We start from the raw sequence: 13,679 nt of genomic DNA on the forward strand, positions 1-13,679 counted from the left end.
CAGTGATGTGGCTTGGGGAAATGTGAGCCAAATCATAACAAGTGCACGTGCACATCATCACCCAAGATGAGATCCTCTGAGAAGAAACAGGTAGGCCTTTCCTTCGGTCTGCTACTGCGACCGAGAGTTGGGGCGTTTTAAGAAATGGTTTTGTCCGCTCAATATAAATGCAAGTGCTCTACAGACGTCCAGGGAGTGCAATTGTTGCCCCCATTGCATTGAGTGTGGTTAACATGAAAGGCTGAAACCACCTTAGGGAGGAAAGCCGGGTGTGGTCGTAACTGCACCTTGTCTTTGTGAACATAGTGTACGGCAGAACCACCGTAAGAGCCCTGAGCTCAGAGACTCGTCTGGCCGATGTAATGGCTATGAGGAAAGCTGTCTTCCAAGACAGGTATAGCAGCAAGCAGGTCGCTAACGGCTCGAATGGGGGAGACATAAGTCTGGTTAAAACCAGGTTGAGGTCCCAGGTTGGGACTGGGCGGCATACTTGAGGGTGTAAGCGCTCCAAGCCCTTGAGGAACCTTGAAACCATAGAGTGTGAGAACACGGAACGACCACCTTAGCCTGGGTGGAAGGTAGAGATGGCTGCCAAGTGTACCCTCAGTGATGACACCGCTAGGCCCTGCTGTTGTAGGCCAGAGGGCAGTCCAAAATAGAGGGGATGGAGACCTCAGTAGGAGTAAGATCAAGCGTTTCGCACCTGTAGGAGAAACGCTACCACTCGGCCAGGTACGTTGACCAGGTGGAAGGCTTCCTGCTACCCCAGTTTAGTCACGCAGCAGCCACACTGTGAGGTGAAGAGACTGCAGGTCCGGGTGGCGAAGCCTGCCGTGGTCCTGAGTTATGAGGTCTAGGTGGAGTGGCAGGGTAATGGGTTGGCTATTGACAGGTCGAGCAACGTGGTGTATCAGTGCTGCCTGGACCACGCTGGAGTGATCATGATGATGCACGCCCTGCCCCTGCAAAGTTTGAGCCAGACCCAATGAGCTAGGGTGAACGGTGGGAAGGCATAAAGGAGTTGGCCCTTCCACGACATGAGGAAAGCGTCCGAGATCGATCCCGGGGAGAGACCTTGGAAGGAGCAGAACCTCGGACATTTCCTGTTCTCGCGGTAAGCGAACAGGTCTATGTGGGGAAAAACCCCCACTTCTGGCAACAGAATGCATCACATCGGGGCAGAGCGACCACTCGTGAGACAGGAAAGACCTGCTGAGTCGAAGCGCCAAGGCGTTCTGAACGCCTAGGAGAAAGGACGCTACCAGATTTATCGAGTGGGCTATGCAAAAGTCCCAGAGATGGATGGCCTCCTGACAAAAGTAGGAGGACCATGTTCCTCCCTGGTTGTTTATGTAGCACATGGCCGTTGTGTTGGCTGTAAACACTGAGACACCACGGCCTCGCAGCTGCTCCTGGAACCCCTGGCACGCCAGGCGGACTGCTCTCATTTTTGGACACTGATGTGGAACGCCAGCTCCTGAGAAGACCAAAGGCCTTAAGCTCGAAGGTGACCAAGGTGAGCACCCGAGCCGAGAGATGATGCATCCATCGTCAGGGACAGAGGGCTGGAGCGGATGGAATGGCATCCCTGCCTACACCAGGGAGGGAGTTAGCCACCATTCTAGGGAGCCTAGGGTGCTCGAGGGAATGGTGACTATCGTGACCATTGGGTCCCTGTCCGGGCGGTACGCCGATTTGAGCCAAACTAGGAGAGGACAGAGGCGGAGCTTGGTGTGTTTGGTTATAAACTTGCAGGCAGCCATGGGACCCAGGAGACCGAGACAAGTGCGAGCCGAGGTCGTTGGGGAAGTCTGCAGACCTCAGATGATTGTTGCCATCGCCTGAAACCGCGGCTGTGGTAAGCAGGCTCCGGCTAGGTCAGAGTCCAGAATAGCTCCTAGGAAGTCTAACCTCTGTGTGGGAACCAGAGTGGATGTTTCTATAGTGATCATAAGGCCTAGACGTGTGAATAGGTCCTTGACGATACCCACATGCTGAGTGACTTGTGTCTCAGAGTCTCCTCGGATAAGCCAATCGTCCAGATACGGAAAACGCATATCCAACGTCGGCGGAGGTGGGTGGCGACTACGGCCATACGCTTGGTTAATACCCGTGGGGCTGCAGAAAGGCCAAACAGCAGGACTGTAAACTGGAAGTACTGATGGTTGGCTAGAAGCAGAGGTATCTCCTGTGCGGAGGGAAGATGGCAATGTGAAAGTACGTGTCCTTCATATCGAGGGCAGCATACCAGTCTCCAGGATCCAAGGACGGGATAATGGTTCCCAGGGATATCATGCGGAACTTCAACCTTATCATAAACTGGTTGAGTCCTCGCAGGTCTAGGATAAGTCTGAGACCTCCGTACAAGTTGGGGATTAGGGAATAATAGGAGTAAAACCCCTTGCCCCTTTCGTCCATCGGCGTCGGCACCTCTTGTAAGAGGAATTGCTCGAGAAGGTCCCTGAAGAGGGACAGGGCTGGAACAAATTGAAGGTGGTACCCATACTCCACCATGTGTAGAAGCCAGCGATCTGAAGTTAACTGGGACCACGCCAAGAGGAAGTAGGAGTAGGATCCCGCCTGTAACTGGTACGCCGCTCTCGGGCACACCTTCGCAAGTTCATCTTTGGTCCCGGTGGTGATTGCGAGGGACCTCGATCTTGGCCCTCTAGGGGTCCTGACGGTCATCTGCGACCACCTCGGCCGCGCCGTCTGCCAAAGTCCTGTCTGTGGCTAGGCACAGAGTACGGCGGTGTGGCTGGGGACGGAAAGGCCTGGGTTAGGTAGTCGGCGTATGCACGCTGAGAGAGCGCATTAGGACCCTGTTGTCCTTCAGGCTTTGCAGCCTGGGGTTGTCTTCGCTACGAAGAGGCCTTTACCATCAAATGGTAACTCGTGAATGGTATACTGCCGCTCCAGCCGGAGGTTTGAAACCTGAAGCCATGAGATGCTCCTCATGGTAACACCCTATGTCAGAGCCCTGGCTGCTGAGTCTGCTGCATCCAACGAGGCCTGGAGGGAAGCTCTGGCCACCTTTTCTCCTTCCTCCAAAAGGGCAGTGAACTCTTGGCGGGAGTCTTGAGGGAGCAGCTCCATAAACTTATCCACCGTCACCCAGGTGTTATAATGATATGGGCTAAACAAGGCTTGTTGATTTGCCATGCAGAGCTATAAGGCCCCTGCAGAGTACACCTTGCGGCTGAGTAGGGTCATTCGCCTAGCCTCCTTCGATTTCGGGGCTGGCGCCTGCTGGCCATGCCATTCCCTTTCCTTTCCTTAACGGACTGAACAACTAGCGAGCAGGGAGGAGGACGGACATACAAGTAGTCGTACCCCCCATAGAGTATCGGCTTTCGCCTGGATGGTCCGAACAAACAGGTAAGGCCCCTCTAGTGGGGCAACCACCGATAGGGGACCCGGTAGTGGACATTCTACCTCCAGGACCTCCTCCACCTGGAGGTCCATATAGAGTGCTACCCTCCTTAGGAGGTCCTGATGGGCTCTCAGGATGTTGGTGGGCACATCAGAATTGCGGTCCTGAGCATAAGAGCTGTCCGTGTGGGATGACACTGATGCGTGTCCAGATGGCCATGGTGGTGCTGAAAAATCGTGGTCAGAGTCTCTGACTCTACTGGACCTTGCCCAACTCGGCACCGGGGACCGGTACCGGGAGGCGTACCGGTACCTGGAACAAGATCTGGACCTGCGACCAGAGCGGCGCCAGGAGGTCGACCAAGATCTCGAGGCTCGATGTCGGGAGCGGCTACGGGAGTCACGATGCCTGTAGCGGTGCCAGGAGCTGGAACGGTGCCGAGAGTAGTGGGTCGGTGAACAGGACACCGACCGGTGCGGCGAGTGCGACCGGTACCAAAGAGGAGAACAGCATCGGGACTGCAAGTGGCGTCGGGAGCGGGAGTGCCAACGGGACCTGGAGCATCTGCAGGACCGTGATCATGAATAGTGCCGCTCTGCTGTGCCGACAGAGGATGGTCGTATCAAGGGAGGCTTGCCAAGAGACTGTATTACCCGCACCGGCGGTGCCGGGGGTTCAGGCAGCATCTGCTCTGTCATGGCAATGAGATCCCTCGCCGCTGGGAATGTCTCCTGCGTGGAGGGAACAGTAAGCTCAACCACAGCGCGTACTGGGGAGCTGTCAGGCACCGGATTCGATGGCCCTCGTGGGACCGGGATCGACAGTGCCGACGTCGTCAGTGCCTCGGCAGGTGTCGGTACCGGGCGATCCGACTTAGACGAGCTCTCTGGCTGCGGTGCAGTTGGCATGGAAGCAGCAGGAGCAGGGAGCTCAACCACGGCGCATGCCGGGGAGCTGTCAGGCACTGGCAGGAGGAGTCGTGGGCTCTCTCAACCTCGGAGAGAGGGAGCGATGCTGAGTTGACTTCGGTGCCGGCGACGGCTAGTGCCGAGAGGCCTTGGCAGTGCTGGTGGGGTCCGGTGCCGGGGAGGCACTTCTGTCCGCCGATTGACCAGCGCTCGGTGCCGAAGGTGGAGGGGTAAGTGAAAGTCCCGCTCCATTTTGTTCTCGGCTTAAAAGCCTTGCAAATGGGGCACTTAGCTGTGAAGTGCGATTCCCCAAGGCACCTCAAACAGGAGTCATGCGGATCTCCTGTCGGCATCGGCTTGTGGCAGGCCGAGCACGGTTTAAAACCCAGTGAGCCGGGCATGGGCACCGGCACCGGGTGCAGGGAAGGGGCTACTCCCCGAACCCCGCTAACTATTACTAAACTAACTATGCTCGTAAAGAAAAAACATATATATATATATATGAAGGATTATAACTGTATACACAAGAACTACGAGTAGCTAGGGAAGTGGAGGTCAGCTAAGCCGCGCTCCACTGTTCCAACGACCGACACGGGCGGTAAGAAGGAACTGAAGGGTGGCTGGGTCAGCAGGGGTATATATCTGGCGCCATAGCGGCGCCACTCCAGGGGGCACCCAGCCGACCCACTGAGTGTTGCTAGGGTAAAAATCTTCCGACGAACGTGCACGTGGCACGCGCACACCTAACTGGAATGGATATGAGCAAGCACTCGAAGAAGAACCAATGCTCTAGACACACATTCTGTGCTGGCCAGAAGCTGCTGTGCCAGGGTCGGAAATGCACAGGGTAAGGGGGGGCTGCAAAGCATGCTGTCCCCTGGCCCTCTCAGCTGGAGCCTCTGTCTGACTTCTACCTTTCTGCTCCTCCTCACACTGCACAGGGCAGGGCCTAGCTCTCTGGATGCACAAGCCTGAGTTGGTTCCATTTCTGTCTGATTTCCCTTTCAAAGTAGTGTCCTGGGCTGCGCATAGCCGGGAGACACTACCCTCTGCGGAGAAGGACAAGCCCCCTGTGCCCACATGCAAAATCACACAAAGCCTCTGCAAATGCACCATATGCCTCATTCTATTTGCAGCCCTCTGCGGATGGGCAGATGGGCTCCATTACCTTCCTTTGGTCCCGATACAGCAGGGCCTGCCTGTGATCACGCAGTCCATGTGAAGGTGGTTGGTATAATTCCCGGCGCTGTTTTTGGTGCATATCTGGATAACAACAGCAAATGGAATGAGATGGATGTGGAAACCTTTCTGCCACCTGCCATGTGGGGAGGGTGCTGTGGCCATTCTCTGAGCCACCTGGGAGGCTCCTGGGAGGGGATGGGGCTGGTGCTGTGGCCACGTTCTACCTCCATCTGTGATTTGGCAGGGGAGCGGTTAATGGGGATGCACCCGGATTTGCAACAGAACAACCTGATCACACATAGCTTTTTAGCTGCCAGTTGGGTGGCCCAGCCAGCCCCCTCCCCAAGACGGGCTCCACGAGCATGGGAGCAAAAGCCTAGCAGCCCATGGAGGCTCCTCTCAGTTACGACAGTTCCCTTGGCTTCTGACTGGGAGTAGCAGCCTTAACAGTCAGCCCTCAGGAGAGGGCTCAGCAGGCTGGCCTAGTGCGGTGAACACGGGCCTGTCTCTCCTGGCCTGTCAGCTTTTGCCCTCCCAAATACCAGTCAGGTCAAAGATTCAAAATCTCAGCCGACTGGAGTCGCTGTTCAAAGACCCAATGGCCTGGCTGAGCTGTGCTCAGGGTTCCCCCACCCTAGTGGTAGCTGTGGGCCAAGTCAGCCCCCAGAGCAGCCTGGGCCCCACACTGCCCTTGCCCAACTCTTCCCTTTCTGTGTCTCCCGGCTCTCTGCAGAAGGAAGCATCTTCCGGGGCTGCCCCTGATCCCTTCACCCTCCCCCTGCACACAGCACTGATTTCTATCTAGGGGCCTGGAATTCCCACTGACTGGTCAGTAGAGGATGTGCAAAGCATCTCTATGGTGATGAGGTGAAAGATATTGGGCTAAGGCCATCTCCAGCACCTCTGTTCCTTGGGCAGCTGTCTGGCTGGAGTGCTCAGCACCATCTGTGCCAACCGTGGCCTGCAACTCCCTGCCCCCTACGGTGACTCTAGCAATGCTCACCGGCCACTTGGTGATGTCATCAGGCCATTCATGGGGATCCATCGATGCTGGCTGCTCACAAACCCTGAGGCAACAAAATCCAACAGATCAGCTGGACAAACCAGGCAGCAGCAGACAGGCACAGGCCAGGGAGGAGAACCCCCATTTCCCAGGAGCCACAGCACCACACTGCTGCCACAATCCCCAAGGTTTCCTCCAAGCTCATGTGCAATGTCTGTAGGATAGAGCTGAGGACAGCTTAGGCTGGGTCAGAGATCGCTCAGGGTCAGATTGTCCAAGCGGCCATTAGCAGTATTGTGTCACAGGGACCATGGCCTCCGTACTGAGAGCACTTGTCACGGTGCTGTGATGCAGACTGACTGACTGAAGTGCAGTCACTTGAAGGGGCACACCTCGACTTCCAGGTGCATTTGCTGATTCTACCGAATCCAGCATCTGGGCCACTTGCCAAGCAGCGAGCTGGCTGGCCAGTTACCTGACAGAGCACCCAAGCTCTGCCCTGTCTGCCAGCTATCAGACTCCTCTCCACGCAGGGCCAGCCCCACACCCAGCTGCCAGCGATCCCCCAGTGCACATTTCCCCCTGCACAGGGAGTCCCAGAGAGATTCTCAGGAGTCCGGATGCTCCAGGGAAATACATGGCTCCAACAGAGGGCAGAGTGGAGCCATAGGAGGGGAAGTGACAGGCCAGCTGGGTTGACTCCCATGGACTGTGGGCTTCTGTGGTATTTGCTAGTCACAGAGCTGCATGCAGGTGGGGCCCGTGCTGTGGCAGAAAGCAGCTAGGAAGGCAGGGAGATTGCAGAGTAGGGGATGGCATGCAGAGCAGGGCAGGGGCAGTGTGGGATGGGATGGCTCAGCAGGGTGAATTCCAGCAGTTCTGAGCCAGGCACACAGGAGCTCCCTGCCTGGACGCTGCTAGGGGCTCAGGGAAAGCATCAAGCACAGGCTACAAGCAGACAGCAATGCCCGAGGGGAGAGGGAGCAGAAATCAGACCAAGTATCCAATTGGTCTCTGAGTAGCACCACCCTCCCCCACAGCCCTCACCCTGTGCCCTGTTCCCTGCCCATTGACACTCCACACCCCCTTCCCCACCTCTACCCAGTGACACTGTGCCCTCACCTGTGTCCAGCAGTTTGCCCCATGGTATATGAATGTATCAGAACCTCATCATGCTCCTTCCTCCGCTCAAGGCCCAGAGCAGTCTCCTTCCCCAGCTATGGATCCACTCCCCTTGCCTGGCCCATTCTCCAAACAGCTTCTACTTCCTTAAGAAGCCCAGGATAATGAGCAATCCCACCCAGCTCCACACCACAAGTCCTCTGTCTTGTTGCACAGACATAGCAGCCCCTGGCGCTCACCAGGCAGAGAGGCTGAGCTAGGCCTGAGCCAGGCAGTGCCTACCTGGGATCCTGGTGACAAACAGATCCAAACTGTCTCTTGCCTCCTGCCAATGTTGGCGTGCTGGAGTGGTGGGGCCACTTCACCCACACGGCCAGGGTGGACTGTGCAGGAGAGAGCAGAGGAGGCATGACTGATCACCACAGGGCCCAGGAGCTCTAGGAGGCAGAGGCATTCGCAGAGACAATCTGGGGGTAGGGTCACAGTGACTGAGCAGGGGGCTGGGGGATCAGAATGAGATGGGGTCACACATGCTGAGTACAGAGACTTTTGACAACCAGCCTACAAACTTAGCCTGATTGTGAGCTCAGCTGAGAAAAGTGAAGGAAAGTTTACAAACTGCTCCAACAAGCAATAACAATAAGTGGTGTGGGGGAAAGGTCTGAAAGGGAGGGAGGCAGACCGAATTAGTCCAAACAAAGAGGCCTATTAATATAACTCAAGGACTGTGTTAAGATCATGTTTGTTAAACGAGACGTGCGAGACTAGAAATCAATGGACCAAAATTGGTGTGAAAGAAATTAGGTCTAATTGTTGAACAAAATAATGAAGCGACAGGTTATTTCGTTCACCACTCCCTTTTGGGGGGTCCTTAAAAAAACACTGCAGGGGGCAAAAATCAAGAAGCTGACAACAGCTGGGTGGGAGACAGGTGGCCCAGAAGGAGTGAGCTTTACTATTATGGCTGCCACTCCCCCATTCTGGGACCCCGGGATGCACCAGGACACAGTTGGGCCTTTGTCATCCTGATCCTGAGAGGTGCCCTGACCAGACTGAGTCAGAGAGACCCAGCTCACATCAACACCTCCACAGCCTTCAGCTAAATCCCAGATGCCTCCTGGGAGGTGAGACTATCACACACACCTCTTGTCTCTCTTTCCTTCCACACCTCATTTCTTCCCTTTCCTATCCCTCTTCTTTTCCCTTCTGTCTAACCCGTCTGCCTTAGCAGCCAAGACTGTATATTTTGCAACACTTACATAAGCCTGTGACCAAAAAGGCAGCTAAAAGCAGTGCCCTGAACAAGATACTAGTATACGTTTGCCAGGTCTCAGCGTGGCTGATCAGACCGTGTGCTGCACCTGTTTCTGCAGTAGCAAGGCTCCAAGTGAGGCAGCACCAGTGCCAGAAGCTGCAGTTTTTGTCTTTGCTCTCCCCTTTGTGTGTGTGTATCCTGTATTGCCTTCCAGGAAAGGGGATCAGACTTCCACAACAGCAGCTTGAGCCCAGCTCAGCTGACTTCTCTGTTCCTCAAAAGGACAGTTATTACCTGCTTTGATACCATCTAAGACACTCTAAAACAAGGGTTTTTTCACCTTCTAAAAACTCTTCCCAGCTAGAGGAAAAGGGAACAACAGAAGTTGTTAGAATTACATTTCAAATGTTTTAAACTGTTTTCTCTTTTCTGCATCTTAATAAGGTCATGGGATGCACAGTGGTGTGTTTGCCATGATATTAAGCAGGCGGAAGTCTGTGTCCCCCAAACCCTGAACCTTGTTGAACTGTTAATGGGCAGTATCTGGCTCATGTTAGTGCCTTGGACTCTTTGGGCCCATTTATTCCATCTACATGAATACAAGACCCGGATATGTGGGAGGCTGCAGAGGTCCACACCAACTGGACAGGGAGGCTGGAGGTGTCACAGCTGCCAGGCAGGCAGGGAGACTGGCCTAGGGGGTCTCATCTGCAGCATGATGATGAGCAGTGAGGGAGGGGAGCTGTGCAGTGCTGTGAGTGGGTTACAGTGGGGGCACTCACAGAGCACTCCTCCTCCGAGGTCTGCACGCAGCCTGACTTGTCATTGCGCACGCAGCAGGCCGAGTGCTTCTCCTTCTCTCGCATGGCACTGATGAAGTTATGCACCTGCTGGTCCTGCCTCATGCATGGTGAGAACTTCGCCCCCAAGTGGATCAGGGCCTCCTGGAAAGAGACAGGGCTAGGAGCTCAGCTGAGGGTCACACAGGGGCCATGGGGGCAGGCAGAGTTCCGGGGGAAGAGGGAAGGAAAAGGCTTGGCAGCAAGGGATCCAGGGAAAAAGGGAAGCAGCGGGAGGCTGGGCAGCCACTGCCTCTGGCAAGTCAAGTCAGGCAGAGATGGATGGGGAAGGCAAGGGGCTGGGCACAACTAGCAATATTCACACATAAAACATGATGCCAAACAGGTGATGTCAGTCTCACACAACAAGGATCGTTTGTGCAAGATCCCCCTCATGCTGGTGCCAGTGAAGGGGAAAGCACCAGTTAGGGCAGCCACTTCGGTTGCACTGACCCCTACAGGGCTTGACATGTCCCAGCTCGTACCCCACAGAGGCAGAGGCAGATCTAGAGCAGGGCATTCCCCTGGCCAAGCTGCAAAGTGCCAAACAGCAGAAGGCAGGCCCCATTGGAGACACACCACATGCCTCCCTAAGCAGGGAATGAGCCCATTTTACAGGGGCACCCAGTGCAGGCAATGCCACTCTAATGGGATCCTGAAAAACTTGGCTGGGCCAGGCCGCAAGCCCACAAGGGAGCATGTCAGAACACAAATCACTAATCATGGGACTTGAGTGTTACTGGACACGGCCCTGGCTGGTCAGGCCCTTGCGCCAGACTCATGCTCTATGCGGAAACAGCAGAGCTGCCCCACCCCTTGGACGGAGGTGTGGGTGCACTATCCACCCCAGCCCCAGGGACCCAATCCGAGCTGGTGGGACTCACCGAGCTGGGGCCAATCCAGAAGTTTTCTTGTTGAACATATTTGACGTTTTCATAAATCCCCCTGTTCATCAGGACCTGCAAGACAAGAAAGCAGCAGCCCCCTCTGAACCACATAGACAGTGGGGCACCACAGGGCGCAGGAGCAATGGTAAAAAGGGGCAGGTCTCTCCCTTGGCCCCACCTGCTGCCCCCAGGTGCTCCCCACCCCAGGGGCGTGGCAGCACAACAGAGCTGAGCGGTGTCTGCCTGCTCACTTCAATGGCTGCCGGCCCCTCCCTGCAGCCCTGGGGGAAGCAGCGCGCAGAGGCCCCCCCAGCCCGCCCAGAGCCCCACGTAAGCACTGCACCCCCGACCCCCTCTCAGAGCCTGCACTCCCACCCCCTCCCCCTCCCAAACTTCCTCCCAGAGCCTGTACCCCACCCCTTTCCCACATACCCACTCCTGACTCCAAACTCCCTCCCAGAGCCTGCACCCCCTCCCCACACCCCAGCCCCCAAATTCTCTCCCAGAGCCTGCACCACATCGCCTCCTCCTGCACCTCCCCCCTGCCCCAGCCCAGAGCCTGCACCCAAGACCTTCTCCCTCATCCAAACTCCCTTCCAGAGCCCAACCTCTCACCCCTTCTGCACCCAAACTCCCTCCCAGAGCCTGCACCCAAATCCCCTACCCCAGACCTCTTCCCCCACACAAACTCCCTCCCAGAGCCTTAGGCAGGTGAGGGCGGAGTTTTAGGCAGCATGAGTGACATTGGCCCGCTGGGAGGATTTGAAGACTGGCACTGGCCCTAAGGTAAACTGAGTTTGAGACCCCTGCCTTAATACCTCAAGACACTATAAGATGTCATCCAGGAGTCCTGGCTGAATCCCAGCCCTGCCCAGACCCCAGCCTAGGATTCCATTCAGACACCTCCCTTCTAACCCGTGCTGCAGGGGCCAACAGGCTGCCAGGACCCTGCTCCTCAGGCTGAACAGAGCCACGTTGCTGCTATATGACAGATGCAGATATTACCAGCTCTGATGGGCTTGTCTCCCATCACTCAGTGCTAATGGCAGGAAGCCAAAGCTCACAGGCAGGCAAGCCCAACAGGCAGGTTTGTCTGCTCAGGCAATGTGCTGCCCTTGAAAATCAGCCAGGACTCTGCACAGCGGGGAATTTACAAGTCTGCAGATGTGTTTGTGAATGCATGTGCGCTGTGTGGCTGCAGGTGTGAACATGGGCAGGTGCATAAGCCTGTAGGTGTGCGTGTGCATGCCCAGCCCCTCAGGCGAGCACATGTGGCTTCCAGCTATTGGCCTTTGGCAGGAAACCCACTGACAAGTTACACAATGTGGGGAGAGATCAGGGACTCTGGTAACAAACAACCACTGAGAAAGAATCACAATTCATACCGATCGGCAGAGGATTTACTCACTGAATCTACAGTTTCATGTTGAGAAAACCCCACAGGGGCAATGCCATAGATACACACAGCAAGGATTGTGATGAGCGAATGCACAAAGGTGACCCAGTAGGTGAAGAAAGGCCTAGGCAGAAGATGGAGACAATCACAGATCAGAGCCAGGAACAAGATCATGTTAATATTTTCTGGATGTGTCTTTGCTCATGGAGCATAAGAAAAACTCCTGCTAATTCACAGGCCCTTCAATCAGCAAGGAGCTTTGCTGTGCTCTGTAATGTCTGGGCCCCATGCACAGGTGGGCAATGGTCTTTTCTGGTTTTCATTAGTACAGAGGACCAGGCACAAGTCGATCAGAGCTGGGACAAGACTGGAGGAAATGGTTTGGAGAGAGGGAGGATTAGAACCCGGGGTCACACCCTGCCGTATTCACTTCTTATGAACATTTGTACAAAAAGTTTCAGTGACACAAAATGTCAGGCCTGAAGCCTAAATTCATTTTGTGACTTAAAAAATGCACCAGGGAGGAGCTAAAAGGAGATGTCTCAATTTCCCAATCCATCTGGCTAATAAGGCGGGTGGGTCTGGGCAGAGTAGCAGATGTGCTGGGCTCAGGGCCAGCTCCAGGCATCAGCATTCCAAGATGGTGCTTGGGACGGCATTCTACAAGGGGCGGCAGTCCCTGTGTTTTCGCCCCAAAGCAGCGCACCGAATTGCCGCCGCGGACAGCGGGGGCAGTCTGTGTGCCATTCGGACGGCAGGCCCGTTTCCACGGTGGCAGCAATTCGCCAACAGCTTCTATGTTTAGCTGTCCATGGCGGCTTCAGCTAAACACAGAAGCTGCCACTCAATTGCCGCCACCGTGGAAATGCGCCTGCCACCATAAGGGCACAGGGACTGCCCCCGCTGTCCAGCAGCAATTCGGCCCTGCTTGCGGCAGCGAAAACTGTAGAGCCGGCTCTGGCTGGGCTGCCAAAGCCATGCAGGCTCCAGGGTGCCCATGGCAGGACTGTTCCCCTGGGGACCAAGGAAATGTGTTGAGTATAGGGGTTCAAGGAATACACAAATTCCCACTGTGGATGCATGTCTCACTCGGCAAGTGTCACACATGTATTTGCAGCAAATGAGATGCATCCCACCCAGCAGGGGACACGCTAACCAGCTCATTGCAGCCTCTTCCAGCAATTTTTGCAGAAAAGGGGCTCACTCCTCTCACCTGTGGTCATCCATGTCCTCGATCTGCCGTTTCACGTAGCTGTCTATGCGCTTGCGGTAGGTGCGGTTGGTCAGCTTGCCCACCATGCCCAGTCCATACGGCCTCTTCTCCTTGGCAAAGAGCTTTCTGACTGGAACGGCGATGCGCTGGCCACGTCGCTGTGGGCTCACACTCACCACTTCCTGCCGTAAGCGAACCTTGGGCTGGGGTGGGGTCCCTTCCTTCTGTTTCCTCCAGCCTCGCTCCAGGGGACTGGAACACAAAGCAGGACAGCAATGCTTTGCTTCTGCAGAGTGCGGCAGGGAGCAAAGGTCATTCCCTGGGCTATGGCCACAGTGTCAGAGAGGGGGACAGGACGGCAGAGCGAGGCGCAGGAGGGCTCCTTCCTATCCCAGCCATTAGCTCCTTGGAACTACAGATCCAAGAACCAATCAAGCTTCATTGTCAGAAGCTGGTTGGGGCATGTAACTGAGCACTTGGCACAGGGATCCCAGGTCTTCC

General features: G+C 55.6%; 1 protein-coding gene across 7 annotated transcripts in view; it reads right to left on the bottom strand.

Moving 5' to 3' along the window:
* The window catches only part of RHBDF1 (rhomboid 5 homolog 1), a 104,404-nt gene that overhangs the window by 8,080 nt on the left and 82,645 nt on the right, over positions 1 to 13,679 (bottom strand). For all 7 annotated transcript variants that reach the window (XM_050968148.1, XM_050968151.1, XM_050968150.1 and 4 more), the window contains 7 exons: positions 13,179 to 13,430; positions 11,978 to 12,089; positions 10,567 to 10,641; positions 9,626 to 9,787; positions 7,871 to 7,971; positions 6,467 to 6,530; positions 5,450 to 5,544 (listed from right to left, as the gene is read on the bottom strand). In XM_050968148.1, the coding sequence (XP_050824105.1) occupies positions 5,450 to 5,544; positions 6,467 to 6,530; positions 7,871 to 7,971; positions 9,626 to 9,787; positions 10,567 to 10,641; positions 11,978 to 12,089; positions 13,179 to 13,430 (861 nt within the window). The remainder of the gene's footprint in view (positions 1 to 5,449; positions 5,545 to 6,466; positions 6,531 to 7,870; positions 7,972 to 9,625; positions 9,788 to 10,566; positions 10,642 to 11,977; positions 12,090 to 13,178; positions 13,431 to 13,679) is intronic.

The sequence above is a fragment of the Gopherus flavomarginatus genome, chromosome 9, assembly GCF_025201925.1.
Source record: "Gopherus flavomarginatus isolate rGopFla2 chromosome 9, rGopFla2.mat.asm, whole genome shotgun sequence".
Lineage (NCBI taxonomy): Eukaryota > Metazoa > Chordata > Testudines > Testudinidae > Gopherus > Gopherus flavomarginatus.